The sequence below is a fragment of the Podarcis liolepis genome, assembly GCF_965112155.1.
Source record: "Podarcis liolepis genome assembly, chromosome: 9".
Taxonomy (NCBI): Eukaryota; Metazoa; Chordata; class Lepidosauria; order Squamata; family Lacertidae; genus Podarcis; species Podarcis liolepis.
Genome location: NC_139564.1, coordinates 45,002,981 through 45,029,333, shown reverse-complemented (window position 1 = coordinate 45,029,333; position 26,353 = coordinate 45,002,981). Strand labels below are relative to the sequence as shown.

General features: G+C 41.9%; 1 protein-coding gene across 8 annotated transcripts in view; it reads right to left on the bottom strand.

The window, feature by feature from the left end:
- PALLD (palladin, cytoskeletal associated protein) overlaps positions 1 to 26,353 on the bottom strand; it is a 210,439-nt gene that overhangs the window by 108,496 nt on the left and 75,590 nt on the right. For all 8 annotated transcript variants that reach the window (XM_083520209.1, XM_083520213.1, XM_083520215.1 and 5 more), the window contains 8 exons: positions 18,163 to 18,341; positions 17,697 to 17,757; positions 16,767 to 16,872; positions 16,234 to 16,308; positions 15,320 to 15,461; positions 14,798 to 14,821; positions 4,613 to 4,732; positions 2,877 to 3,210 (listed from right to left, as the gene is read on the bottom strand). In XM_083520209.1, coding sequence (XP_083376335.1) covers positions 2,877 to 3,210; positions 4,613 to 4,732; positions 14,798 to 14,821; positions 15,320 to 15,461; positions 16,234 to 16,308; positions 16,767 to 16,872; positions 17,697 to 17,757; positions 18,163 to 18,341 — 1,041 coding nt within the window. The remainder of the gene's footprint in view (positions 1 to 2,876; positions 3,211 to 4,612; positions 4,733 to 14,797; positions 14,822 to 15,319; positions 15,462 to 16,233; positions 16,309 to 16,766; positions 16,873 to 17,696; positions 17,758 to 18,162; positions 18,342 to 26,353) is intronic.

Below are 26,353 nucleotides of genomic sequence, written 5' to 3'. Positions count from 1 at the left end.
AGGGACTGAGGGACGGCGGCAACTGAGGCGGCGGCGGCTGTTGTGGTGGTGGCGGCGATAGCGGGCGGAGGAGGGGGCGGCGGCGGGGCTTGAGGAGCCGTCGCCGGGAGTTGCTGCTGCTGTTGTTGCTGCTGCTGCCGCCCGGACATGCCGGCCTCCTCCTCCTCCGCTGTCTCGCGCTCCTCCCTTTTGCACGCGCTGCCCCGCCGCTCGGCACCACCACCGCGGAGCCGCCCCCGGCTCGACGCGGATCCTCGCCGCCGCCGCCTCTCACCGCCCGACTCGCCCGCCTCCCTCCCACGGCACACCAGCCAATGTCTCACGGCACAGTAGTGTGCCGCGGAACACCGGTTGGGAAACACTGCTCTAATCCACAGGCAGGATATTACAGGCTGAGACCATTTTGTTTGGGGGTTCCATTCCTGGTCCCCATGTGCGTCAGCAGAGTGCACATAACCTCCCTGCTCACCCCCCGTTCTGCCCTCTTCTGGGTCCAAAAGGACCCATGCATCAGTGGTTGCAAACCAATTGGATGCTTGCAAAATGGTTACTGCCTATACAGAAAAGCTGTGTTCTGCTAAATCTGGAATGGGTGGTCTCATTTGGGAGAGTACATTACATTTGACTTTACTACTTAACTGATTTTTAGAATGCAAAATGCATGTCATAGAATACTGCTCGTATATAAATCATAATTAAATGACATGCCCTTTTACTAATTAGAAAGGAGTTTACAACTTGAGCCTCAACAAAATCATTTGAACAATTCCCACCACTGCCATTTGCCATGTACTTAAATGATTACAACCTCTAATGGAAACTTGCATGTGTCAATGGAGGAGCACAGACCAAACAACACAATCTAAATACCAGTGCTCAACCATGGCACATACAATCTTTTTCATTTAATCACGCTGTCATATGCTCACCTAAATGTGAATTACAGATTGAATAGGAACATGTACTACAAGCTTATCAGCAAAAAGATAACCGGTGACAGATACTAGACGTCATATAGCTTAGCACATTACAATGCTAACACCTGGGGGTAAAAACACATTTTAGACCAAAATGACATTTACTTGCAAGTACAATGCAAAAAGGTTTTAAGTTTTGAAATGTGAGGCAAATCTAGTTGTCTGTAGAATTTGCTTAAGGTGCATAACCAGATTTGTTCTTCAAAAGTCTTGCAGCAAATATTAAGACGTATCCTGAACTGTATCCTATTTCATTCTTTCTACAGTGCTTTCACAGCAAAGTATAAAACTCTTAGCTCATGGGTCAGCAGTTACATTTTTCAGGTTTCCCCATTTGGCATCCCCTAAATAAGGCCTGCCAACAATCCTGTTTGCCAAAGACTCCTCCTCATTGACTTTACCATTCCTGCAACTGTTCACCTCTACTGCACTGAACCTAAACATCACCTCTTTTTTCAAGTTTTTTTTTCCGTTTTCTGGATTTTGCGTTAGTAATCCTATTACTTAAGTATCTCACTGGCATGTTTGAACTGGAACATGTCCTCTTCTGAACCTCAGTATAAGACAAGAAACGCAGAATAATTTGTAACTAAGTCTGAGCACAGTAGTGCCTTCCAGTGTGTACCTGAGTCTGGTGCTCAAAATCCAGCTCATAAAGAGAGATGGTGATGTCATTCCACAAGAACTATGTCTTAACCTCACAAATAACCACAAAAATTATTGTGTCTGATTTTCAGAGACAAGAAGAAATTAAATTAGGATTTTTTTAAAAAAATGGACAAAAAGAATACTTTTGACCTTTAAGTGAAGACTGTACCTTAAGCTGTTAGCATGACCAATGTTTAAGAATATCCCAATTATATCCAGTTAAATGTTAGCTTGGGTGCTTTCTCTCTTTCCACACTAAGTGGGAACAAATATATATTTCATATGTCTATCAGCAGTTTCCCCCATGTTGCAACACCACACCAGCTTTCATCATTACTATTTCAGGTAAAATTTCCCAGAACCCTTTCATTTATTTATAGCCGATCAAAATCACAAAAATAAAGCCAGCCTAGCACATTAACTGGAAAAGAAATAGGAGATGTAGAAACAGCAGAACTTCAAGTAAATGACCGCTCAGGCTTTCTTAGTATATGATGTATACCCAAATGCACATGGGTATGGCAGGATAGACCATGATGTGGAGGAAACTGGGCATTGCATGGGGGCCATTATCTCACACATGTATGAAAGCAAGTACTAGACTCAAATGGCAGTGGGGCCTGTCTGCATCAACACTCAGCATCCTAGACCAGCCACTGTGCTCAAAGGTTCTAGGGAGGTCCCAGTAGCCCTGATACCTGCTCTGGAACCCTTCCAACCCCCAAGAGCTTGGGTTTGGGTCCCATAATGCCCTGCAATGGATGACACTGAGCACTATTGGACAATGGGCTGCTGCCATCTTCACTGCCTGGTATCCTTGACAGGGGCCACCAATTTAACAGGGGGTGCAACTGTTTTGCCCAGAGTCCCCTCAAACCTGGAACTGTCTTCGTCTGGTAGCAGGTTTCCACTTCAAGCACATGTAGCAAAATAACACTTGATCCATTTCTACTGTAGCGTTCTTCCAAGGAGCTCATGAAAGTGTAAATGGTTTCTCCCATGCAGAACTTTGTGAGTTAAGAGATACTGAATCGCTCAAATTTATCAAACAAGCTTCTCAGCTGAATGAAGAACTGAACCAAAGTTTCCCCTAATCCTAGTCCCATCACATTAGACACTATCCTGCATTAGCACGCATTGGTTTTTTCACATGCATCCATCCATGTCTGTTGCTCAATGGTTCTAGGATTCTATATATGCCATTTAGTTGCTCCGAAAATGAAAAATTAATATAAACACAGAATTACTCACAGCTTTGGCTTAGCAAGGACTGGAGGTGGTGTTTTTGTAGGTGAAAGCAGGCCACCAGGATGAGACGATATATTGATTTGGGTGTCACCGTTAACTACCCCATTGACTCTACGGCTGGGATGGACACCATTGGTTTTCTTCTCTGCAGAGTTGAGCTGTAATTGAAAAGCTGCTACACTGGATCTGGCATTGTTCATCTGGTGGCTCTCCAAGTGTTTTGGAGGAAGCTCAATAGAACTGATCTCAAGGTTTGTAGGTGGGGGTGGGAAGTGGTGGAAGTCATCGTCGTTCTGTTCTCTCATTGGCAAGTCACGGCTGGAGATTTCAGAACTGGCTAAAATAGGAGGAGGAAAAAGGTAACAATATAGATGGGAGATTGTAACTACAACAGATAGTTTCAATTACTCTCACAAATACAGTATTAGTTCATTGAAGGTGATGTCAGCATCTCAGTTATAGCAGCTATGCCAAAAGGCATATGCCTTTCTCAAGTTCTCATGCACATTTGAGCTGATGTAATCATCTTAATGAATATTTATTCACTGCTGTTTGTCCATGATGTAGGTCGAGCTAGTTGCCAGTTAAGAACAGTAATTGATTTATGAATGCTCAGCACTGGCTGAGTGAGCCAGTTTGATGGATCAGTTGTGTTAGCACTCACCACAGATATTCCACATCACTGTGCATGAGAACCGCCAACTTTTTCCAAGGCTTTTGTATGCATTTCTGTTTTGCATTTTACACTGACAGGAGGGCTGCATTTTCGCCTGTTGTAGAAGCTCAACTTTTTCCATTTTGCCTCTGCTGCCACCTAGCCTCAGAAGCTTGGTGTTAAAATCTGCCAGATCTACTTAAAACTTTCCCCCCAAGTGTAAGACAAAGGGTGTTTGTTATTCAACTAAGATTTACTCATCAAGTAGACCCATTTAAATTAATGCACATGGCTACATTAGGGCCATTAATTTCAATGGTCTGCTCTGATTAAAACTTAGTCGATTGGTACCCCAAATATTAAATTATTGAAAAAATTACTGTGATTTTAGTGAAAAACGAATAATAATTTTGCAATTAACTGGATGCAGTCAATGGTTCCCAATACATGCTTTTAATTGGTTAGCAGTCAAGTTTATCATCTGACTGAACGGAAGAGTTTTTGGGCCAGTTGCTGTAATATTTCCTAAAAGCGCCTTAAGGTTTTCTTCAGGGTGTTTCATATATCATTTAAAAAGACATGAGATAAACTCTGACTCTGCCCTTTTTATCCTTAGATTTTAAAGCCCCTTTCTTTGTGCTTGCAAGTGCATAACACCAGGAGAGTCTGGTTCACACAATTAGTGAACTGATTGAAACAGAGATCAAATAGCTGCTCACAATCCTCTGAGGGAGGAGAGGCAACACTGTTTCAGTTGCACATGTTTGATGGTACTTGACCTTCAAAATTAGCAGCTGCATTTCTGGAGGCTGAGAGAGATCCATATGGCCCCTTTTCCTATTTCCTAAATGCCTTTGAAGATTATGTAGAAGCCTCTTCACCATGTCAACATTACATACTCTTCCTACCCAGACGCAGAGTAATCAAGTCAGCGCTACAGGATGTGGGAAGATCATCAGAGACTAAACATGAGATGCACCCAGAAGGGGGAAGGGACTGTCTCACTACACTGCTGCAGCTGTGTCCAAGAGTGGCCAGAAAAACATCACTGACTTTCACACACACATTAAACACTGCTGAATACCTGACAGCACGGTCAGCTCTGCACTGCTTGTGACTGATCCATAGTCATTTCTTGCTGTACAAGTGAAGGTTCCTGCATCCTCAGGAAAGGTCTCTGCGATTACAAGAGTACATATCTCCTCTAAAAAAAAAAAGGTATGGAGGGGAGAGAAAAGAAACCAACAGATGAGTGAGCACACAAGATATACTGGAACTGCTATGGGTCTGAATACAAGATTTGATTGTGAAATCATGTTGTGTGTTAAACAAGAAGCACAATAGCCAAAAACAGTGCCCGAGGGGGAAGTGAGGAACCAGAAGAGTAACGCACACAAACACCCATGTTGTTGGATCCCTGTGGTTACTTTCACATACAAATCACAATGAAATCAAAAACAGGAAATTAAAATGAGGCTGTAACCCAAAAGAATGCTTACTGGAGAAAACCAATAGCACTTTGGTTAGGAAGGGATATTGGCGTTTATTGGGAAGTGGCACCTTAGCCGTATTGCACTACACAGCAGCCTTGCTACAGTGCAACTTACTTCAGATAAAATATGTTTAAGATGAGAGTTTTAATAAGAAATAAACTATTATTTCTCCCACAGAAATCTAGCAAGTGGGACAAAGCTTGACTTTCCCCAAATGCAATTTGACCCTTCCTGCATCCACCTCAAGATTTTCTTAATAGTATGCATTTCTTCTGACCACCTTAAATACACCCCAAACTACTGATAACTCATTGACATCAGTTTCATCAATCCACCTTCCTAGATTATTAAACGTTACACACACACAAACACACCTTCCTAGATTATTAAACATGTTTCAAAGCTGGCTTATAAGAATCAAGATTTATTTTTTTTAAGGAAAAGAACTGATAAAGTTTAAACAGCAGCAATTTCAGTAAACTTCACCAGACTCATAATATAAAAAGACCTTATCCTGGTGCCTACAAAACCCCAGTAATTCTGGCTGCCAAGTAAACATTGCTGTCCCTGGGATAGCATTTAGGGTCAATGTGCCATTACAGTGGTACCTCTGGTTGTGAACAGGATCCATTCCAGAGGCCCGTTTGCAACATGCAATGGCGCGTCTGCGCACGCGTGGGTTGCAATTCGCCACTTCTGTGCATGCGCGAGCGGCGAAACCCGGAAGTAACCCTTTCCGGTACTTCCGGGTCGCCGCGGGACGTAACCTGAAAGAACATAACCTGAAGCAGACATAACACAAGGTATGACTGTATAGACTTTCCCCTGCCTAACCTCTGACAAAAAAGGCTCAATCACAACAAGTGGGCAGCTTCAGTGGAGGCAGGAAATCGATTAGCATGGTTACACTAAGATTTTGTCCTCTGTTTTTTATTGTAGCTCTTTTTATGTCACTATTGTCATTATTAAAATCTACTAAGTAACGATAGATTGAGTAGATTCAGACACCATCACACTGACTCTTATATGAGCCTGGCAAGAAAGAGCCAAAGTAAGCCTCAGTTTCACTGGCTTGGCTCCAAGGACAAGTTCAGAAATTTTCACTTTCATTTTTGATTAGCTATACACAGCTTGCCATGTCATCTAAATCTGGCAAAGTGTAGATAATCTTAACTATGAATTGTTTTCAAAACAAGCCAACTTGGGCATTTCTCTTATTCTTTCAAAAAAACAAACCACACCAAAAAACACCGGTGAGTGTTTTTTGTCTTAGTAACTGCACATGCTGAGCAATCCTGGTAGGTTCTTAGTCTAGCTACGCTAGCAGAATACACAGGTAGCCCAAATATCCTCAAGATTGGATTAACTCAAAAGGTTTTCTTGCTAACATTTTAAAGGCTGCACTCCTAGGTGCACTTACATGGGAGTAAGCCGTATTCAGCTCAAAGGCACTTACTTCCAAATAAACATGGATAGGTTTGTGCTGTGATAACATTCATATTTGTCTCATTGAAAGAATACAGAAACTTGGGACGACCTTTTCTATTTCGAAGCTCACAGTATCCATGTTTGTAGGAAAGCAATGAAGCCATGCAGAACGCACTATGATTGTCTTCCTCTTAAATTATTATACCCAGGAAGCAATTCTTTAAGATGTAGTGAGTGGCAGCTGATTGGTGTCTCAATTAAGTTGAACTGTTTTTCCTTAAATTTTTTTTATCATGTATTATCATATATCCAAAGACTTCCTGTGCTGGAGACAGTCTGAAAATGAAGTACTGATTTAAAAAATGTCCAGTATACAATTCCATTCCCTCGCCAGACAGAAGAACAACTAGCTGGCAGCACAGAGCAGTCTGTGGAATATGACATAAAATTTTGTGGTCTAGAATTACTTACCAGAAGACATCAGTTTTAATCTGATCTAGATTATGACTAATGAAAGATCACATCAGACAATTAATAGGCAAGACAGTTATTTTCAACCAGGCAGACTTTTTACACTAGCAGTTTCAGACAATGGGTTCTTTTTATGTAATGCTATTCTTTTATGTTAACTGCATGTGGAAGTTATACATTTTACAGGAATGTAATGCTAAAAAGTAGAATAATTCAGTAAAATATTGAGAAAATTGATGAAGTGAGTAGGCTCTCCAAGAGTAAGAATGCACAAAGGGTTCAAGGACTGCTACTTTTCTTCAGCAACAACCAGTGCGAATGATGCTTGCTAGTTATTTGTGCAGTAATAAAGTTGTCACTTATTTTAAATTCTAGATTTAAATTCCAACCAACTTGAGCCTGAAAGTTCACGGCAGGAAATAATATGGAAGATAACCTATATGAAGAATCCAATAAAATCAAAACAAAATAAAAGTATAGCTGGCACTGGAAGTTTCAATCTGCACCAGCTTGTTCTCAAATAGCAGCAGATCATGCAAATAAAAATGTCCTATAATTATATTTGCTGGTGCTTTTCCAGCAAAATGTGCTTCTTTTTGGGTTGGATGGCAGCCACTGAATCTCTCTTCTACTTTCATAACCACCCTAACCTGTCAGGGAAGAAGACAATCACATGCAAGTCCATGGAACAACATCAATCTTGATAATCACTTCACTTCTAAACTACTTCTTTTTTCCTCATCTTTCTTTTTTAGTTCTTAATTGTATTTAGACTTTTTTCGGCATTTCCCCTCCCTGTAGCTATGAATGTTACAGAAGTCTAAAAGTTATCTTTTTTCCATGGGTATTTTAATTATTTGTTTCATTTTTATTATTGTTTAAATAGTATTATCCTATAAGCGGTTAATCACTACAATGGTACCTCAAGTTACAAACACCTTGGGTTACAAACACAGACTCTGCTAACCTGAAGTAGTACCTCGGGTTAAGAACTTTACCTCAGGATGAGAACAGAAATAGCGTGGTGGCAGCGGGAGGCCCCATTAGCTAAAGTGGTACCTCAGGTTAAGAACAGTTTCAGGTTAAGAATGGACCTCCAGAAGGAATTAAGTTCTTAACCAGAGGTACCACTGTATTATATTTGCAACCCCCCTGAAGAAGCGCACTTTGAAAGGCTGTGTGCAAATACAACATGTTCTGGCTACACATTTAATATTAATACTTGTGGGGCGGGGGGAGCACTGCAGGTAGACAGACAGACAGACTAGTTCAAAACAAAAACACTATCATTTTCTCATCACCCTCCATGATGAGCTGAAGGGCAACTGTCCGAAGCAGAGAGGCTTCTTGCTTGTGGAGAGGCTCCCTAAATAACTTTAGAGTCCTAATTTTTCAGGATTCTAAAATGTGTGCGCACTTCCAATGGTCTCCCTCCATCTTGTGAAGAGCAAGGACGACAACAGCATACGGGGCTAAGTTCACTCATATCCACAAACACCCCCCTCACGTTTTCACTTAACACTGCATTATAAGGTCTGAATACAGCATCGTTCTGTTTATTGCAACAAACATTCTGCAACATGTAGGCTTCTCCTTGAAAGAAATGGCCAGCTGGTTCAGCACAAAACACTGCATTTCCCAGGTTCCCCTTTAACCGGAATCCAAAGCCAAAACTGCTAGGCAAGAGCATCAAATACTCATTACTATTCTGAAGCTCTTGAAGGCCTAATAGGTACTAGACTGCTTGCTTTCAAGGTTGCAGCCCTGCTGTCAATCCCACTAAACTCAGCTGGGACTTATAGAACTACAGATGTATAGAACTGGGCTGTAAATGTAGCCCTGTGCCAGCATTGCAATTCCAGTACAAATAAATCACATGCTGGTGGGGGGCACGAGGAGCGAGTAAGAGGACCGTAGCTTTGTCCCCCCCCCACCCCCCCCACCCTCAGTCACCTTCTATGAGTTGGCTGTGGGGAGCATTCTGTATCTGTGGAGGGTTCACACACATTTTTGAAACATTCATGGGGGGGCATATTTAGAGTGCGCCTTGCCACTGCCCCACCTCATGTGATTACTTGTACTGGAATTGTTAATATCTGCATAGGATTTGGGTTATACCAAAAACGAGACACTGCAGCTTTGATTTTTAACTGTGATCTTTGTCTCCCCTTTTCCTTTGTCAAGTTCTAGGAAGCAGACATTTCATTAAGCTATTTTAACATAATTAAGTTGTCACTGCCAGAGATTCAAAGCAACAATAAAGACATTAGAGCAAGACAGCATAACATGCCCACAGAAATGATACTATACACTGATATAGAAAAGTAATTTAACTGAAACAAATCAGACTTGTATTCCACATTCAACCATGGTCCTGTCTGTAGTAAAACAAGTTCCAGGTTTTAAATGACCATGAATTCAATAGTGACACAGTAGATCTGAAAAGTATGTTGGTAAAGAAAAACGTTTTGAGACAGATTTTTTTGTCTTTTTCAAGACTCCTGTTAGAAACCTGAGACAATCCAGTTTCCACAGCGAAGTCCCAAGTAAAACAATAGATGCTATCAGATCACAGTTGTAAAAACTCTGTGTGTGTACACACACACACACACACACACACACACACACACACTCATACACTTTAAAATCTGTGATAGAAGTAATGGGGGTGTGTGGAAAAACTTGCTGACATTTAAAAATTAAGCAACCTGAGAAATTATGGCTGCATTTTACCAGTTCCTCAGCTGCCCTGACAACTTGATAATTGGAGGAGACATTCCCACAGAAACCAAGAGCAGAACTTCACATTACTGGAGACGTCCCTTGCTGCTGCTGGCGGGAGTGAAGGAAATGGACATGACGCCACCATGTCATGGGGGAAGTGCTATAACGTGTTATAGTGGTTTGGGAGACAATATGATGTGGGAGTGCCATATTTGGTGGCAAGTCCTGCCATCTCATAGGACATGTGCTTCTGCAGAAAGAGCCACTTGAGGCATTACGCAGAAGGAGTCATAGCAAATACAAGTCATACTGGTGTCTCTCATATGTAACAGCCACAGCTGTGTCTATTGGTCCTCTGGCATAGCTGTAGACTCAAGTTAATGGTGCAACCACATGGCCAGGGGAGGCTGCATACATCTTTTCTGACATGATACTGATTAGGTGGGAAAGAGGGAGCCTAATGTGTGGAGGACACACACACAATCTGTTCTGCCGATGAGGGAACAACTTCACATGTGGCCTTCAGCCACATCAAATTGCATCATAGAAGTGGGACTTTGAGGAAGCTGCAACAGTGTGTGAAGGGCACAACACACACACACACAAACACACACACACATTTTGGTACTTCCAGAAAAGGGTGAGGGGGAGAGTGGCATGAGCACAAAATAGTAGGAAGATTTCACACAACTTTCCGAAATGGAGATTTGCCAGTTTTCCCTTCGTATGCTACTTTGGAAACTCAAAAGGGCAAACCCTCTACATAGTCACTTGTGCATCCAACCTTCTTACTATTTCTGTCCTAGGAAATGGCTTCCCCCTGCAGGAAGCTTGGCTTGAAGACTTCTGTTAATGCATTTGTTTCTTAACAGGGATTTATTTTACATTATAAAATGCTTCGTTGGGCTCTAAGGTCCTCCTGTTCAAACTCCTATTTCAGTCAGAATATTTTTTAAGTCGACACATCCAGACCTCCAGTTGTGTCCAGGGCCCACTTAAACCATTTTGCTGCCATGATAAAACTTAAATTTGTTCTCCATTCTCGTACAGCACGAGAGAGGAGCAATCATTACACCAGTGGGAGAGAGGAAGGGTATTTACAAGCTTCTTCCCAAGATAAAATAGGACTCATTTGTTGGCAATGTGTTTTTTTAAAAAAGTTGAGGTGGTAGTGGTGGGATTTGATCAAGGAGCTGTATATACTGGAATTTCATGAAATCACTACTCTGAAAATAAAAGCTGTCATTTCTGTAGGAGCACAGCAAGCAATTATATAGACAAGCTGGCTCCCGCAGCTGACACCCAAAAGGCAAGTAAACTGTAAAATATATTCTCTTTTATCAGGGAAGGAAAAGTCTGCTGTTTAAATAATTTATCTACAGAAGTCTCCAGCCTTATTCTTTAGCCTCCTATTTCCTACCCTTCTTTTCCCCCTCCTTGATTATCTTAAAATGCTGAATCAGCTCCCCAAGCTATTTTGCCTGTTCGGATTTCTTTATCGGGCAGCAACCTTGTTGTTCTTCAGCCTAATCTATTAGTTGAACCATTCCCCTTCCTAGAGGAAAAGGCCTAGGGCTTCAGTTCCACTGTGCATGAAAAGGCAAAAAGCTCAACCGAAGACAGCGTACGTAACAGGAAAAAAAATGGTAGGAAGAAACTGTCTCATGAAATTCAATATACTGCAGGCATGTCTATCTCTTCTGCCTCACACTCCACATTGTTGTCAGAGCAGGATGCTGTTTTGCCACTGCCCCCGCCTCAAATTTGGGTCAGTATGGGGAACAGAAGGATGCTGCAAGCCCCATTCAGGCTTTCTGAACTCAGGGGCTCTCCACTGCACAAGGGGTTCACTGCACTGGTTAGCTCTGCCCCCTCTGCCTCATCACTGCTGCTGCTCCCACAACCCCTCTGCATGTTGGGAGCTGAACATCTCTGAGCCTGCTCTCCTCATGTAAAATTCCTTCAGAACTGTAAAGGAAGCTGAATCGAGTTGAGCTGGCTCATCGCTGAAATTTAGCTTCTGACACGCAGCGGGACGCAGGAGGGGCAATGCTGATGCAATGGCACTATGTGATGTTGAATAAGCTGGAGAGAATTACGGAAAGAGTGGAATCAACACCATTAGACTGTTTCAGTTGACCTCAGAGTTATCCTTAAAATGACAAAAATAAATTAGCAGCCTAACCAATTTGCTGCAAGCCTCTGGATTCTGTTAGTGTTATTTCTGAACTACAAATAGAGTTGGTGTATTTTCTTCCCAGGTGTCCTATAATGAGGCTTCCATGCTGTTACATTAGCTTCTGCTTTTCTGCAGCAAGGCCCTCTCCCCCCTATCCATAGTCATGCAAAGGTTGCACTTTACATCTGTTGCCTCCTTCTCATGTTACCTTTGCATCTTGGGAACCATTCAAGCGTGGCTCCTTCCTCCAGCGTGGAGCCCAGAGCCACATGGGAGAGGAGCCCACACAGTGCCTTGACTTCAGGGTTTCTCCCCCCAGAAACTAGCACAGCTGCAACATTTATGAACTGTTCCAGCACAGCTCCTTTCCTGATGTTAGGGGTGCAGGAGGCTTAGACCCTGCTGACATAAAAACCCTCTTCATGTTCAAGGTATTGAGAGTTTTGTTTAGGGCTCATTACTAGAGCTGGAAGACTGGAATACAGCTCAAAGAGGGACATTAGTAGTTTTGCAAATATATGCCCCCAAACCAGAAAACAACTTTTTTAAAAGGGTGGGTTTTTTGTATGTGTGTGTCCAATGCCTTCAACCCTGTGTTCTGAAAGATTTTCTGTTCAGCAATTCCCTAATCGCAGCCCAAAAGAAAAGAAAAAGATACTGAGTACAGCATTTTTGAACACCAACAAGACAATTGCTTTAAAGAAATTCAATATACTTTGTGGCTGCTTCCAGACAGCTGAGTAATGGCCAAAGCATCAACAGCTGGCAAATGATTCTGCAGGTTTTCTTGCCTCCTTCCTAAAACAGACTGCTCTTTGAAGGAGTCAATCAGCATAAAGTCAAAATGTCAAAATAACGTAGCACTGAGCAGGTAACTTGACAAACTGTGATGTTGGCCTTAAGTAATTTGACTGGCTATTAATTCTCAAAACAGTCTGAAGAGATTTGTGATGCAGGCTGATTTCCGTCTAGACAGAGAAAAGAGTGTAAAACACATTAGCCAGATACAACTTTGCAATGACAAGAAAAACCTGCTTCATAAGCGCTCAGCTGCCTGAATCCACAAAGCACAGGCCCCCCCCCCCACTCTTGACCTCACCGTGCCTGACCTATAAGTATGCAGCAACTGGCCATCCCGGGATTTTTGCTGTTGTTGTTCTGACTGCAGATGCACAGATAAAAGCTGTCCTCTTTGATTTCCTGTTCTATTTATTGCACCAGTAATTTTAACGTAGGAAGAAAATACTTTAGGAACCGAGACAGACAATGGAGTGTTTCATGTGAAGTGTAACACTCCTGCAAGCATCTGTATTTTAATTGGCTGCAATTCTTCTGAAGCCCTTGCCTGAAGGACAGGCTCCTGAAGCTGAGCCAGGTTGCACTCTCATCCCCTCATGTCCCCATAGTTACACTTACAGTTGGCAGCAGTGACTGAGGAACCTGCTACGAGGTGCCCTATGTTTCCGCCTGCTCCTCTGAGCTACTCACAGTCTGATTTCAAACATTTATTTCATCTGCTCTGGCCTGCTGGGCATCTGCAGTAAAGAACTCTGCCACTGTATACTAGTTTATTCAATCAGTGATTCAGTGGCTAATGCATATGAGAAGTCCGAGGTTCAACCCCAGGTAGGGCTGGGGAAAACCCTGTTTGAAATCCTGGAAAGCTGCTTTCAATTGCTGTAGACCATATTGAGCTCATTGGATTCTCTATTCCTGAAGTTCATTTGCTTCAAGACCTCTGACTTCTTCTTTGCTCAACTACTCTACTTCGTCATCCTCCATTATCAACTCAGAACAGCAAGGGGGGAACCTGTGGCCCTCCAAGGACCATTGTCCTAGCCTGCATGGCTAATGGTCAGGACAATGGGAGCTGCAATGTATCAACATCTGGAAGGTCACAAGCTCGCCTTCCCTGGTTTAGAATCTCCTACCATCAGTTCCATACCTTTATCATGGAGGATAAAGAAAACCATGGCTCCTAGTTACAATGGCTATGTGCTACCTCCATTTTGCTGGGAATAATAGGGAAGGGGAGAGCTGTTTGCTCCTGTGTCCTGTTGTGGGCTTCCCAGAAGTATGTGACTGGCCACTGTGGGATACAGGATGCTCCACCAGACGGATGTTTGTTCTCATCTAGAAAGGCTCTTCTCGTGTCCTACATCACATCCCACCTTACAACCGAAAACACTGCTACAAAACTGAAATGTGACATGACTGGGTGGGGATCCACCTCTTTGCAACTCTTTGACCTAGAGGGGACGGAAGGAACAGATTAAATGCTGCCAGCCTCGTAGCTCTGATCTTGGAGCACCTGACCAAAGCTTCCCTTGTGAAATTGCTTGGGGATTTGTCCAGAGATGGCTGGTGGGGGAGTTGAACTATTAATAATGCTTAACATCTGTACAGAACTTTCAGGCAAACAGAGCGCCTTGTATGCAACCACTGCAGAAAGCATTACAAACAAAGGGAGATAAAAGTGGGGAAACAAGCTCCTTCCATTTGAATTTTTAGACTGGCTGAATTCTGCCCTAATATACTAAAAGGAATGCTGAACTAGGCTTTAAAAAAACAACCAAGGGTGGATGGGATTACGTTTTATTTAGCACATATTTGAGAAGAGGAAATCTAACATTTAGTAGTCTAATACTAAGGAAAACATGCCAGTAGTTTTGGGGGTTGAATTGTGACGATTAAGCAACTTGCAAGGTAATGCAATTTTCTGAGAGCAAGTTCTTTGAAAAGGCTCACTCCACTGGGCCTCCCCACATTGGTCTCAATGGGATTTGCTGTTTCACTAATAATGAAACTGACATAAAGTACAGAGTAGCAGGGTCTGAAGTCTGTGATAAAGAATAGGCTGTCTTGGAGGGGGTTTCATGTTACCAGCCCCTTGCAGAAACATTACACTATTTACCTTCAATCCACACACACAAAGAGTAAGCAAACAAAGATGGTTCTTTCACAAGATGCTTACCAGGTTCAGCGGCAGATCGCGGCTCTGCACATCACATCATCCAAAGAAAGAACAAGGAATAGGAGGGGAAAGAACAAACTGCATTAGAAAACCATTACATATACAACAGTCAAGACTTTATGGCAAGGATGGGGACCTGTGGTCCTCTAACGTCATTGGGTTCCAATTTAGCTTAGAATACAGTGTTAAGTGGTACATAAATTGTTGTGGGGGGAAAGGAAAGGAAATCGCACCAGCTTGTCTGGCCAATGATGAGGGATGAAAGGAACTGGAATCCAAACAACATCCGGAGCAGCCACAGGTCTCCCACTCCTGTTTTATAGAAGGGTAATATTTGATAACAAACTTAACTATTACTCTTCGAGTAATCTGACAGATACAGGTAACGGGTAAGGGAATACTATAATGAAATGTTGAGCCTAAAAAGTAATTGTGCAAACTAAAACAAACCTGAGGCATATACTCTCCCATTTGTTTTTATACTGCAGGGATATCTGAACGAACAATTAATCTGCCACTTACTTTTTTGAAGAATTCGGAAATCTGGAGAATCCTGTATTTCGGTTCCTTGCCGGGACCAAATGACATGCAGAGGAAGTGCTCCCCTCACTCTGCACTCAAGCACAACAACTTGTCCTTCACTTGCTGTTGAATCTTGTAGCTCCTGTTAAAATTGATAAATGGATTATTTGAACCTCCAACCCCAAATATACATATTTTAAAAAGCCTCGACCCTGTCAGCAGACAAACTGCCTGCAGATAATTACAGCACTGCATATGCTATTTTCCATTCTTTCTTTATTTAATGGTGGCACAGCAATTAATTAGAGTAAATTCTTATTTTGGAAATCTAAATTACAACCATGCTGGCAGCAGAAAGAACTCTCTCTGATCACACATTTTAAAAACTATTTTGGAGTGTGTGTGTGTGTGTGCATATATATATATATAGAGAGAGAGAGAGAGAGAGTTTTTTTGATATCCTAAGATAGGGATGAACTCATCCTCATGCAGTCATGGAACATGTGCAATCAAAACTGATAAAATGTTGGGCACAACCCATCTGGGAGAAGGTGGAAGCTGTACAAGCACACAGTATTCATTTCAGTAGAACTTGCACAAGAGAATTTATTCTGAGTTACACTCAAGGTGTGAGCCATATGATGGTTTTTTAGTGCCTACAGTGATACTTTGAGAAATGATTAAAAGAGAAGTGAATGAAAAAATATATATAACTCTGCCTCTTTTGTATAGCAAAGAATAGAAAGTAATCATTACAGAAAAAGTGTCTTCGCTAGAAATCCATTACTATCCTACAATAAAGGAACCATCTTTATTCAGCAGGTTTAATAGGATTGAAATTATCTGTGCCCCCCCCTTTTTTTGCTATTTCATCCCAAAACCATAGAATTAGCATTTCAGTGGAAAAAACAGACCTTTGTAAAAATAGGTGCAGCATTACTAGGTTTTGATCCATCTAATCTGCAGAGGTATGAAGTAGGACTTTGGACCTGGAAAACAGTTAAACCCAGAAATTTGCAAACCATCAGCACCATTAGTAATAGAATTCCTGCACTGATATATCCTTATCTCACTTACACATTTACTAATAAAGTATCCCTACCTATACCTGCTATGTCAGGATTTTTGTGTGTGTGTGTCTGATTCTGTAAACAGTCCCAGTCCCCTGCCCCCACCATATTGACCATTTACAATAAAGAAAGCAAGTATATTGAGAACCAAATTTTGCAACTACTGCCATTTAACATTGAATTAACTCTGTCACCCAGGCAACTTTAATAAAAAGGCAGTCAATTACATTTCACATACAGAAACTGTGTCTAAGAGAAGTCCCAGGTATGCAGGATGAGAGTCGTTTTATCCACAAAGTCCTGTGCAAACATGTCACAGCGTGCTACCAAGAACTTGAGTCAACTTTTGATGTCTTAGAACTGAGACATCTACATACCTGCAGATTAGGCACAGAAATAGGCTGTATGACTGCTGTAGTGATGCCAGCCTTTGGAGCAGAAGATCCTATCGTTAAAGAAACAGAAGTACTTTTCTTCTGGGCCCTAGATAAGTCAAACAAGTAGTAGTCAGTTAATCTTGCCATAAAATGCTTCCCTTTCACATGTTTATTTTGAGTGAAGCACAACCTATTTCTGAGGAACAGTTGAGTTTCTGGTAAGCTGTGACTTGCTGAAGGCCACCCAAAGTCTGCCGTGATCAGGATTTTAACCAGTCAACAGAAGCACATCCACTTTTCCAGTACAGCAGAAAAGAGTTATAAAATGAATCTTTAACCCTAATGTTTTATTACAAAATTGCAAAACTTTCTATTCAGAGAATCTTTGGGGTCTTTTGCCAAAGGGGGGAAAATGCAGGCAGCACAACAGGAATATTTCCAATGCACTCAGAAATCTGCCCTCAATATTTGATGCATTTCATCTTTGTGTATATACACTCAGTTACAAAACCTAAGAAAAGTAAGGGCATGTGTTCACTAAAGGTTTACAAATGATTCATTGCTATGTCTCAATTCCAGATATAACAGAATGCCAGGCATCGCTTTAAAAGGTGATAACTATCTGTGAAAAGTACATGGTAAAAAAAAAACATGCAGCAGTATGAACATGTACTTCACTGCTTCTGCAAAACAATGTATAGGCAGAAAAGGCTTTCTAAAGAGAGACTCTGAACCAGAATCTGTATCTGTGCTGCCCCATGTTTAACGTGCAATGCAATATTTTAACAGGATCTGATCATTAATTAACGCTGGTTAGTCTTTCCACCCCATGGAATGACTGCAAGAGGTGAAGCAGAACAACTTTGCAGTAATCCCCCCAAAGCGTCCTAGATACAAAGTGTATAATTAAGTTTTGCTATGTAAACTTACTGTGGCATGGCTCCAGATTTTGATCTGAAAACCTCACTGTCAGAATCAGAAGAGCTGGCACCTACAGGGGATGGAAAAGGGTATGTTCAAGGATGATGGATGCTGTCATGGAGTCTAGAACACTTCAAAACAAACAAGTTTTTAAAAAAACAAAAACAAAAACAACCCCGAACTCCCATCACTGTAGCATTATGCTTAAAACTACTGAATGGTAATGAGCCCCATTCCAGGTGGGTTTAGACCAGGCATAGGGAAACTCGGCCCTCCAGATGTTTTGGGACTACAACTCCCATGATCCCTAGCTAACAGGACCAGTGGTCAGGGATGATGGGAGTTGTAGTCCCAAAAACACCTGGAGGGCCGAGTTTGCCTATGCTTGGGCTGACTCTTGGAACCAATGGCATCTAAAGCATAATGTTTTCACTTCTTTTCCTGTTTGTGACCTTCAGTTGATGCTCTCTCTTACCTTCAACAAACAGTTCTGCTGATGTAGAATCAGAACCAACAGAATTTGAGGCCAGGCAACAGTAGCGCCCTGTGTCGTCCTCAAAGGCTTCGGCTATAATTAGTGTATGGAGCCCTCCACTTTCACAGCAGATCTGAATATCGGGAGAATTTTGCAGTTCTTTGCCCTCGCAGAACCACCTGTGATTAATACACCATAGAAAGGGGAAACACAGAGCAAGGTCAGGGAAGGAGAAGCGCTTTTCAATATTTATATTATAAAACTGCTACAATCATAGATGATTAAAATGAGAAAAGATTAGTTCACAGACAATATCAGTGGCAGAAATACTGCTGTTTTTAAGAAGCATCTCACAGAAAACTCTTTATAGTGAAATATGAAAAGAAACCAGAATGTCAGTCGGCAGCTTGCTAAAGGCACGTTGGGAAGGCATTTCCTAAAGTTTGCCTTGTTACAGCAAACATAGCCCTTTTCCATATGTTGCTATTACCATGTTCAATAACTCTGTGGGGGTGGGAGGGTGGGGAAGCCGGTAATCTGCATGCATTCATTGCAAAGTCTGAAAGAAACCCAGCACACACATGCAGAGGGCTCTACCCGTGCAACTGGAAACCCTGAAAAAGCAGGCTGCAATTACTCTGCAGAGATCAGATGGTGATGGAGCCTATACTGTCTCCCTCCATCCCTCCCCAGACGTTTAATGAACAGGGGAGAAACTTCCTTTAAAAAGGGAATCTATTGCTAGGAGCCATTCTGATAAGAGGCTTCTCTTGACAACAGGCAGATCGAGATGGAACAGAGCATCGCTCTCCTTCACTGCAGGTTTTAAAGCAGAGGTTGGGTGGCCATCTGTCAGGGATTCTTTAGCTGTGAATCCTGAATTGAAGGGGGTTGGACTAGATGCCCCTAGGCAGAGGCACACACCCCGCACTCCAGTTCCTCCACCAGCGCCACTAGGGGATCCTTCCAACTCTACAATTCTATGATTCTGGCATCTAAGCCCCCAGAGTAAAAAACAAAACGCCCCACCATATACATTTTGGAAATGCTACAGGAGGCCCATGGAGCCTGATATGCTTGCTTTGTATACCAGTGGGTTGATCATTTTGACTGCACAATAATTGGACATGTGAAGATGTCCCTGCCAATCAATCGTGGATTAAGTTAACTGATACATGGCTGTTCTTTTGATCAAACAATGCCTGCCCTCACAAGCAACAGTGGACTAGCTGTGCCAATCAGGTTTTGTTCAACTGATATTGCTTCAGGCACAATCTTTATCTTGTCCCATATCCCACAATACACCGTTCAGGGGCTGGTTGTAGCTGCAAGCCGAATGCACAGTATTAATTTATGAGAAGCAGATTAACAAATCCTACCTAGGGATTAGTCAAGCACTGGAATACAAGCAATAAACCATTTTTTCCTCAAACAACCCCACTCCTCCCTGAAGGCTAGAAAACTAGGGGCACATTAACTATACTTTTTTAAAAAAATCCATAGCCATAACCATTCCAAAAGATTTATCATGCCACAGGAATCTACAGTTTCAGAGTGCTTCACAGTTATATACCACCTCAACCCAATTCTCTCAGATCCATAGAAAAAGAATGCACTTGGATCCAGTTATTTTTATGGATGCTCAACTATGCACACCAAGTTTGGGCGTTAATAATGACCATAATCTCTTCATTTCAAGTGAATACTGATCGCTTTCACACATTACCATTTTTCTGTGCCATGAATACTAATGCATGTGTAGGGAAGGAGAAATACTGGGTGAAGCAATTCTAAGAAACCCATGGACATTCTGTTTTGCTGAGATTTAAAAGGAACAACATCCTTCCAATGTAGCAGCTTTCATGCCCCCAGCCAGCAAGGTATGTAGTCATGTTGACCATTAACATTGTCTAGAACTTCAACTAGTAGTATTAATTCCCCCCCCCACACTTTTAAAGAGTAACTTGAATCAAGTAGAAAAGAGGTTACAAAGTCCTAAATCAGCTGCAAGCCATTGTAGGCAAGCAGTCTTCTGAGTGTTTATACTATTCCACAATACAGCACACTTGTATTTCTCTTGCAGATACATAATTGACACAACCGTGTTGTATATTATACCCTCCATGCCCTGAATGTTTTAGAGGTTAACGCTCGCAGGATAGATCACATCACTCTGCAGATACCACTTCTCACACAAGACTTATAACTCATTTTCAGTGGACAGACCCTTCCTTTTCCAAACAAGAAGTAGTCTGGCAGATCAAATTTCACCCAGAGGCAACTATGTACTAACCGCTATGCTTTCTTTTGAAACAAAATGCAAGATTTACCTCTCCCGAATTCTTTGCCTTTTTACAACCATGCTTGGAATATCATACACAGATTTGGTTACCATACCTAAAAAAAGGATGCTGTTAGAGCCAGAAATGATCAACAGAAATGATCAAGAGACTGGCCCTATGAGGAAAGGTTGCAACTTTTAGTTTTTGTTTTAGTTTTGGGCAGGAGAAAAGCAAGTGAAGGGGGATATGACAAAGGTGTATAAAATTACCCATGTTGTGAAGAAAATGGATTGAGAAGAGGTTTCCTCTCTCTCTGTACTTGAGCCCAGGACCATTCAGTGAAGCAGAATGATAGGACACACATGACAGACAAAAGGAAGCACTTTTCCCAAAACACATAGATACTTTGGATTTCACTACCAGATGTAGCAATTGCCACCAACTTGGATAACTTTAAAAGGGGAGTAGGCCACAGATCTACAGCACACGTTTAGAGCACAAGACTTCCTCAAAAGAACCCTGGGAACTGCCACTTGTTAATGGTGCTGGGAACTGTAACTCTGTGAGGGTGAAACTACAATTCCTGAGAGTTTTGATTGCACAGAATTGGAAAAGTGAGACCATACCATCAAAAAAAGATTGGCTGATTAAATTGATGGAATATGCTGAGGTGGATAAACTGACAGGGCAGATAAGGGAAACAAATATTTAGTAAAGTTTGGAATATATTTAAACAATACCTGAAAGACCACTGTGGAGAACTAAAAATTTTGACTGGTTTAGATTAACTCTTGTAATGAGAAACATTAAATAGTAGTGAAAACGTTGGTTACCAGCAACCTAGATTTATCATGATATGCATTCAACCAAGAACTTTAAAAGACCCAAGTAAGAAGGAGAGGGAAGTCAGAGGTAATTAGAATATCAATGAATCAAATGATTAAGAATATATCTTTGTTTTACTTTATTATGATTAAGAATTACATGTTCATCAACAAGAAACCAAAACTGTGGTTTCATGTTAAGAAAGCATTTTTTTTACAACAAAGATGAATTATAAAAACAAAAACAACTACAATACCCAAGAGTCTTTGGGGAAAGTTGTGTGCTTCAAGTGTGCATTGTATGCACTTTAAATGTATGGTGGGATCTGCCCTCAAATGGCTACTAGTCACAATCACTATATAACACCTACAGTATCAGAGGAATTAATGAGAATTCCTGAGCAGAAAACCACCTGCTTGCAAGGCATCCCACAGGCATCATGCTGGTTGCCATGAGAACAGAATGATGGACCAGACAGGCTTTGGGTCTGATCAAGCTGCACTTTTAAGTTCTTATCTTGTAATGAAGGATAGGAGTTCATTTCACTATGCATTTAGAAGTGAACCTCTCTATTCCTTACCTGCTGGATCAAGTGTGGATCAGAATGTAGACATGTGGGTAAGTCTGAAATGTTTACAAACCTTTCTAGTACATGTTTAGTCCCAACCTATATTTGTACAAGATGGTCCAATGGCTTCCTGTTTCTTTTACAGAACTACTGTCGGCTGCTTTTAGGGACACTGTAAGGCAGCCAGGGGCACAGTACAGGGGAAGATATGGCTGCTTCCTCCAGTACATAAAGGCAGCCATCTTTTTCTTTATATAATTATCCAAGAAGGGTAGCACAACTTAATATTCAAAAGTGCTGTGCTTTTAGCAACAGCTTTGTTTAACAGACGGAATGACCCCTTGGACCATTTCACAGGTTCTTGAAAACAAATGAAATCTCTTTACAAAAGTGTGCAGAATTTAAAGCATTTCCCCTTAAAAAATCTGCATGGAATTGAAGTTGAACAGGCATGCCAATCAACTCATTTGTAAGGGACATGGACCTAACCAATACTGTTTCATCCAACCCGAGTTATTACCAACACTCATTTGTATATGGGTTGAAGGCCTGTGTGTAGAGAGGGTCTCCATGGTTAAGTAATTCTGCAATGGCTGGACCTGTTTTTCAGAGTGGACTAATAATTTACTTGGCCACCACAAAAAATCTGTTCAGGGTGAAATAGTAAAAATAAGAATATTTACCAAGGGAGGGGGAATAAAACCTCAAGCAATCACAAAAAAGCTCCAATCCTGCCCCAATACCAGCCCATACTCAAATCCAGCTCTTAGAAGACTGATGTCTTGTAATGGGTGGTATACACACGCACCAGCTTTATTTGCCACACGATGCTCCTTTCAGATGTTCTACCATGTTGGACAGACATGCACTGGTGGGATGGTACTGTAGCACCGGGCTAAACCCCAAACCTGTATGTGTACGCACAAGTGTATGCACAGTCTCAATTTTGGATACTGAAAGGAAGACGTCTCGGTTGGGGGTTACGGTCTACTGCCCCCACCTTTGGATGCTCATTCCAAATGATTAGAATGACTGAAAATGGCAAATGCATTGCAGTCCTGTGGTATCCATTGTTGTTTACTAAAAGTACCTTATTAGTTACGCATTTCAAGTTACATCAGCCAAAGGATGCTTTTATATATGGCAAAGCTGTCCTTCGCCCAGCTCTGGTCAACACACAAACATCAAAGAAAATTGCCCACCAACATATTGTCATATGTTTTTCGTGAATACCGATGGCATGAAATCATCCCACCATCAGGCCAATTCGGATCAGGTTGGCCATGTGCAAGTTCCCAAACAGGAACTTCTACAAATAGAATGCCATATGACATGTTTGCCTTTCTTCGTATGAGGTTAACCAAACATAACATGTGCCTCAGCAAAAAATAACACTGTGAAATAATGTTTATTTTTATTCAAGATGGGTTCCACAATAGGGACGCTGCCTTCTCTAATCAATGCACAATAGGCTTATGCATGCAAAGTGACTCCCACTTATGCTAATGAAAAACTATGTACACAATTCCCCCTTGCAGGAGAAAGAATAAACCCTGCATCCCTTAAGGCTAGGAAATGTTGATGATGGAACTAAAACACTGTACCATTCCTTTCTTGTAATTAAAATCCAACCAGCTCCTATTGTGCCCAGAGAGAACATATCACTTCTGCATGGAACTAATAAACTTCCTTTGTTTACTCAGTAGCCTCATTTGGCCTAGTTTTACAAATAGGTTCTGGAAACAAATGTATCCTGTGAGTTCAGCTGCCAGTATTTTTTGTGATCTGTCCGCTTCCCTGAGCTGCAGCGGAGACTCAAACCACAATTTGTAAACTGTCAAGAGCTTGGATTTTTATGAGATCTTCCCTGCCGAGCTTTTATTTTGATTATACAGAAAACATAGAGAGATGCTGCACTACATTATAGGCTATGTTATATGGGTTCATTTAGATAAATACATCTGGCTTAAATGGGCTGTGGATCAGGTGAGAGACCCTGTTATTAAAGTGACTACTTGCAGGCTACAATGGTTGGAATTTTAAGTAAACCACTCTGGTCTGGGCAATCTCTTGTCCAGAATGAGCAAAGACAAAGGAGAAACTTATTAGACACATGCTAATCGCTTGCAGTGACACAGTTTCCAAGGAGAGCTTCATCACATTGCAGCAGCTAAGCAATCACTGTTAGCCTTTGCTATATTAGAAAGATAACCCGAGGAGTTACAAATTCAGAAGTTGTAATGCAAAGAGTCTTTTATAGTTCTTATTTCCCAACCATTGCAGAGGCTAGTTCTTTATTCTGCATTAGATCTTGTTGGGAAGAGGAAAAACAATGAACAATTGGTTATGACAAAAGGCAATCATTATGCTGCTAGCTGCAGATCTGGCTCTTCGAGATGATTAATGAAGGTGAGGGGTTCACACCCTTCAATGCTGCTCCTTTCAGTTTGAAGAAAGGGTGCTGGCTGCCATCCAGTCCACAATTACACGTGTTTCTATCGCACTGACATGCACACATAATTCTGGGCTGGGCTGAAACTTTCATTTGTGGCATTGCAAGATCCCTCCAGAACCAGGACGGTGTACAGTAGCCTTTTTCCTGCAAGAGAAAGCTTATGCTCTGTGCCAGCACTGCAGGATCATCTGCAATGTGTCAGGATACCACTGCAAGCTGAAGCCCTTTCATTTCTTGCCTTGTCAAATACAATCATCCCACACTAAATCAGTGTGTTTCTGGACACACCTCATCTGTCATCCGTCAAGCCAGAAGTTGATGAAGACAGAATGTAAGGAACAAGAAGCAGAGAATATGCAGGTTGCACTAAGCCAAATTGTGGAATGAATGTACAAACTCAGATTGTGAGAGCAGATTATGGGTGCTTGGTTCCTCCCTGGTCCTTCTCCTGCTGCACTGAGCTAAGCCTGCTTTCGAGTGTTATTCAAACTTGGGTTCATGGTATAATTCTGCTGTACAAACCATGAGCTGAAAACCGCAGAACAAACCTTGGTTACGGCATGCAGTTATTCTGGAGAGAGGTAAAACCAGTAGCTCAGGTTTGAATTACACACAAAGTCAAACCGGGACTTAGCTCTGCACAGAGCAGAATGATCGGGGAAGAAGAAAGCAGTTGCATTCTCTTCTCCAGGAGCCCATAAATTTGAGCTAAGCCATTGTTTGGCTTAGTATGACATGCAACCCAGGCCATTGAGTCTGATCTTTTGCACCAAATACTGTAATAGACGGGAAATGTCCTTGTGTACCTAGAAGCATTTGGTGGAAGAATTACATGAAACCCCTCCCCCCCACCATCCAACACACAGCCAGGTCACCCCAGAGTGAGTTCTCTCCCTTAGTAGTCTAGGGTAGCCCAATTTTCTGTATTACCCAGCCAAATGGCAAAGCCAATTTCTTCATCCATCAAGTGCAGACATGTGATTGAGACCAATCACATTAATCAAACTGATATGTGAATGATCAAGTGACAGCAGTTTCACACAACCAAGAAAAATGCATGTGTTCGGAGTGGGTGGGTGGGTGAGGTTTGGTTGTTGGAAATGTGGCCTCCCCCTGCATTTCACTCCTTCTTTCCCCAAACTACACAAGAAAGCAATTGTTGCTTGCTCAGTATGCAGGACTCAAGCAGGATGATGCAATTTTCATCCCTATTGTCCCCTCCCTACTCATCACCTTCTCGCTGTTAACCAGATGACTGAATAATCTGATGAGTGGAGGAGGGTGTGGAACTCCCACACCCTCAGCTGATGTGCACACATCAGCTAAGGAGGAGGCTGTGTGTCCTCCATGTGCTTGAGGCAGGATGGCAATACCCACTCCTGACCCTCAGAAGGTTGGCCATGCATGGCTGTGTCCCTTGGGGCAAAAAGAAGAAGACGTTAGCCACCCCTGGCTGAAAGCATGTTCTAAGTAATGCACCATAATCACAGTGTACAAGCTAACGAAAGTCTACAACTCTCTCTTCCTATCATTCTCTCTCCTACCCCACTCCCTCCCAGGACCTTCATTGCCTGCAGAAGGTCAAACGTTGACACTTGAAAACACCCCTTGGTAGAGCTAAAATACATACAGCAAGCCATTTGAGTGAATATATTCGAACATGCAGCCACTTTCATTGTGCCAAGATAATGTTTTTTGGTGGGGTCATGAAACTTGCCAAAGTTATGTAGGAAGCAACTGTAACCGCATGGAGCAGTCCCTGCCATCCCACTGATTTCAAGCAGCCATCATGCAATCATTTGTTTATCTTAATTGGTTAAGTTGAACCACTACAGAGACCAGGGATATATAGGTAGAATGGACCTTTCCCCACCCCAGTTAAGATTCCATATACTAAAATTATTTCAATGGCCTAATCCTATGCAGCATAATGTGTCTCTCAACCCACTGAAATCCAGAAGTCTAGACATACTGAAATCAACATAGGATTGCAGCCTCGGCATCTTAGTTTTAGTTTGAATTGTCAGAATGAGAGTAACGGTACCCATTTAGCAACTGGAG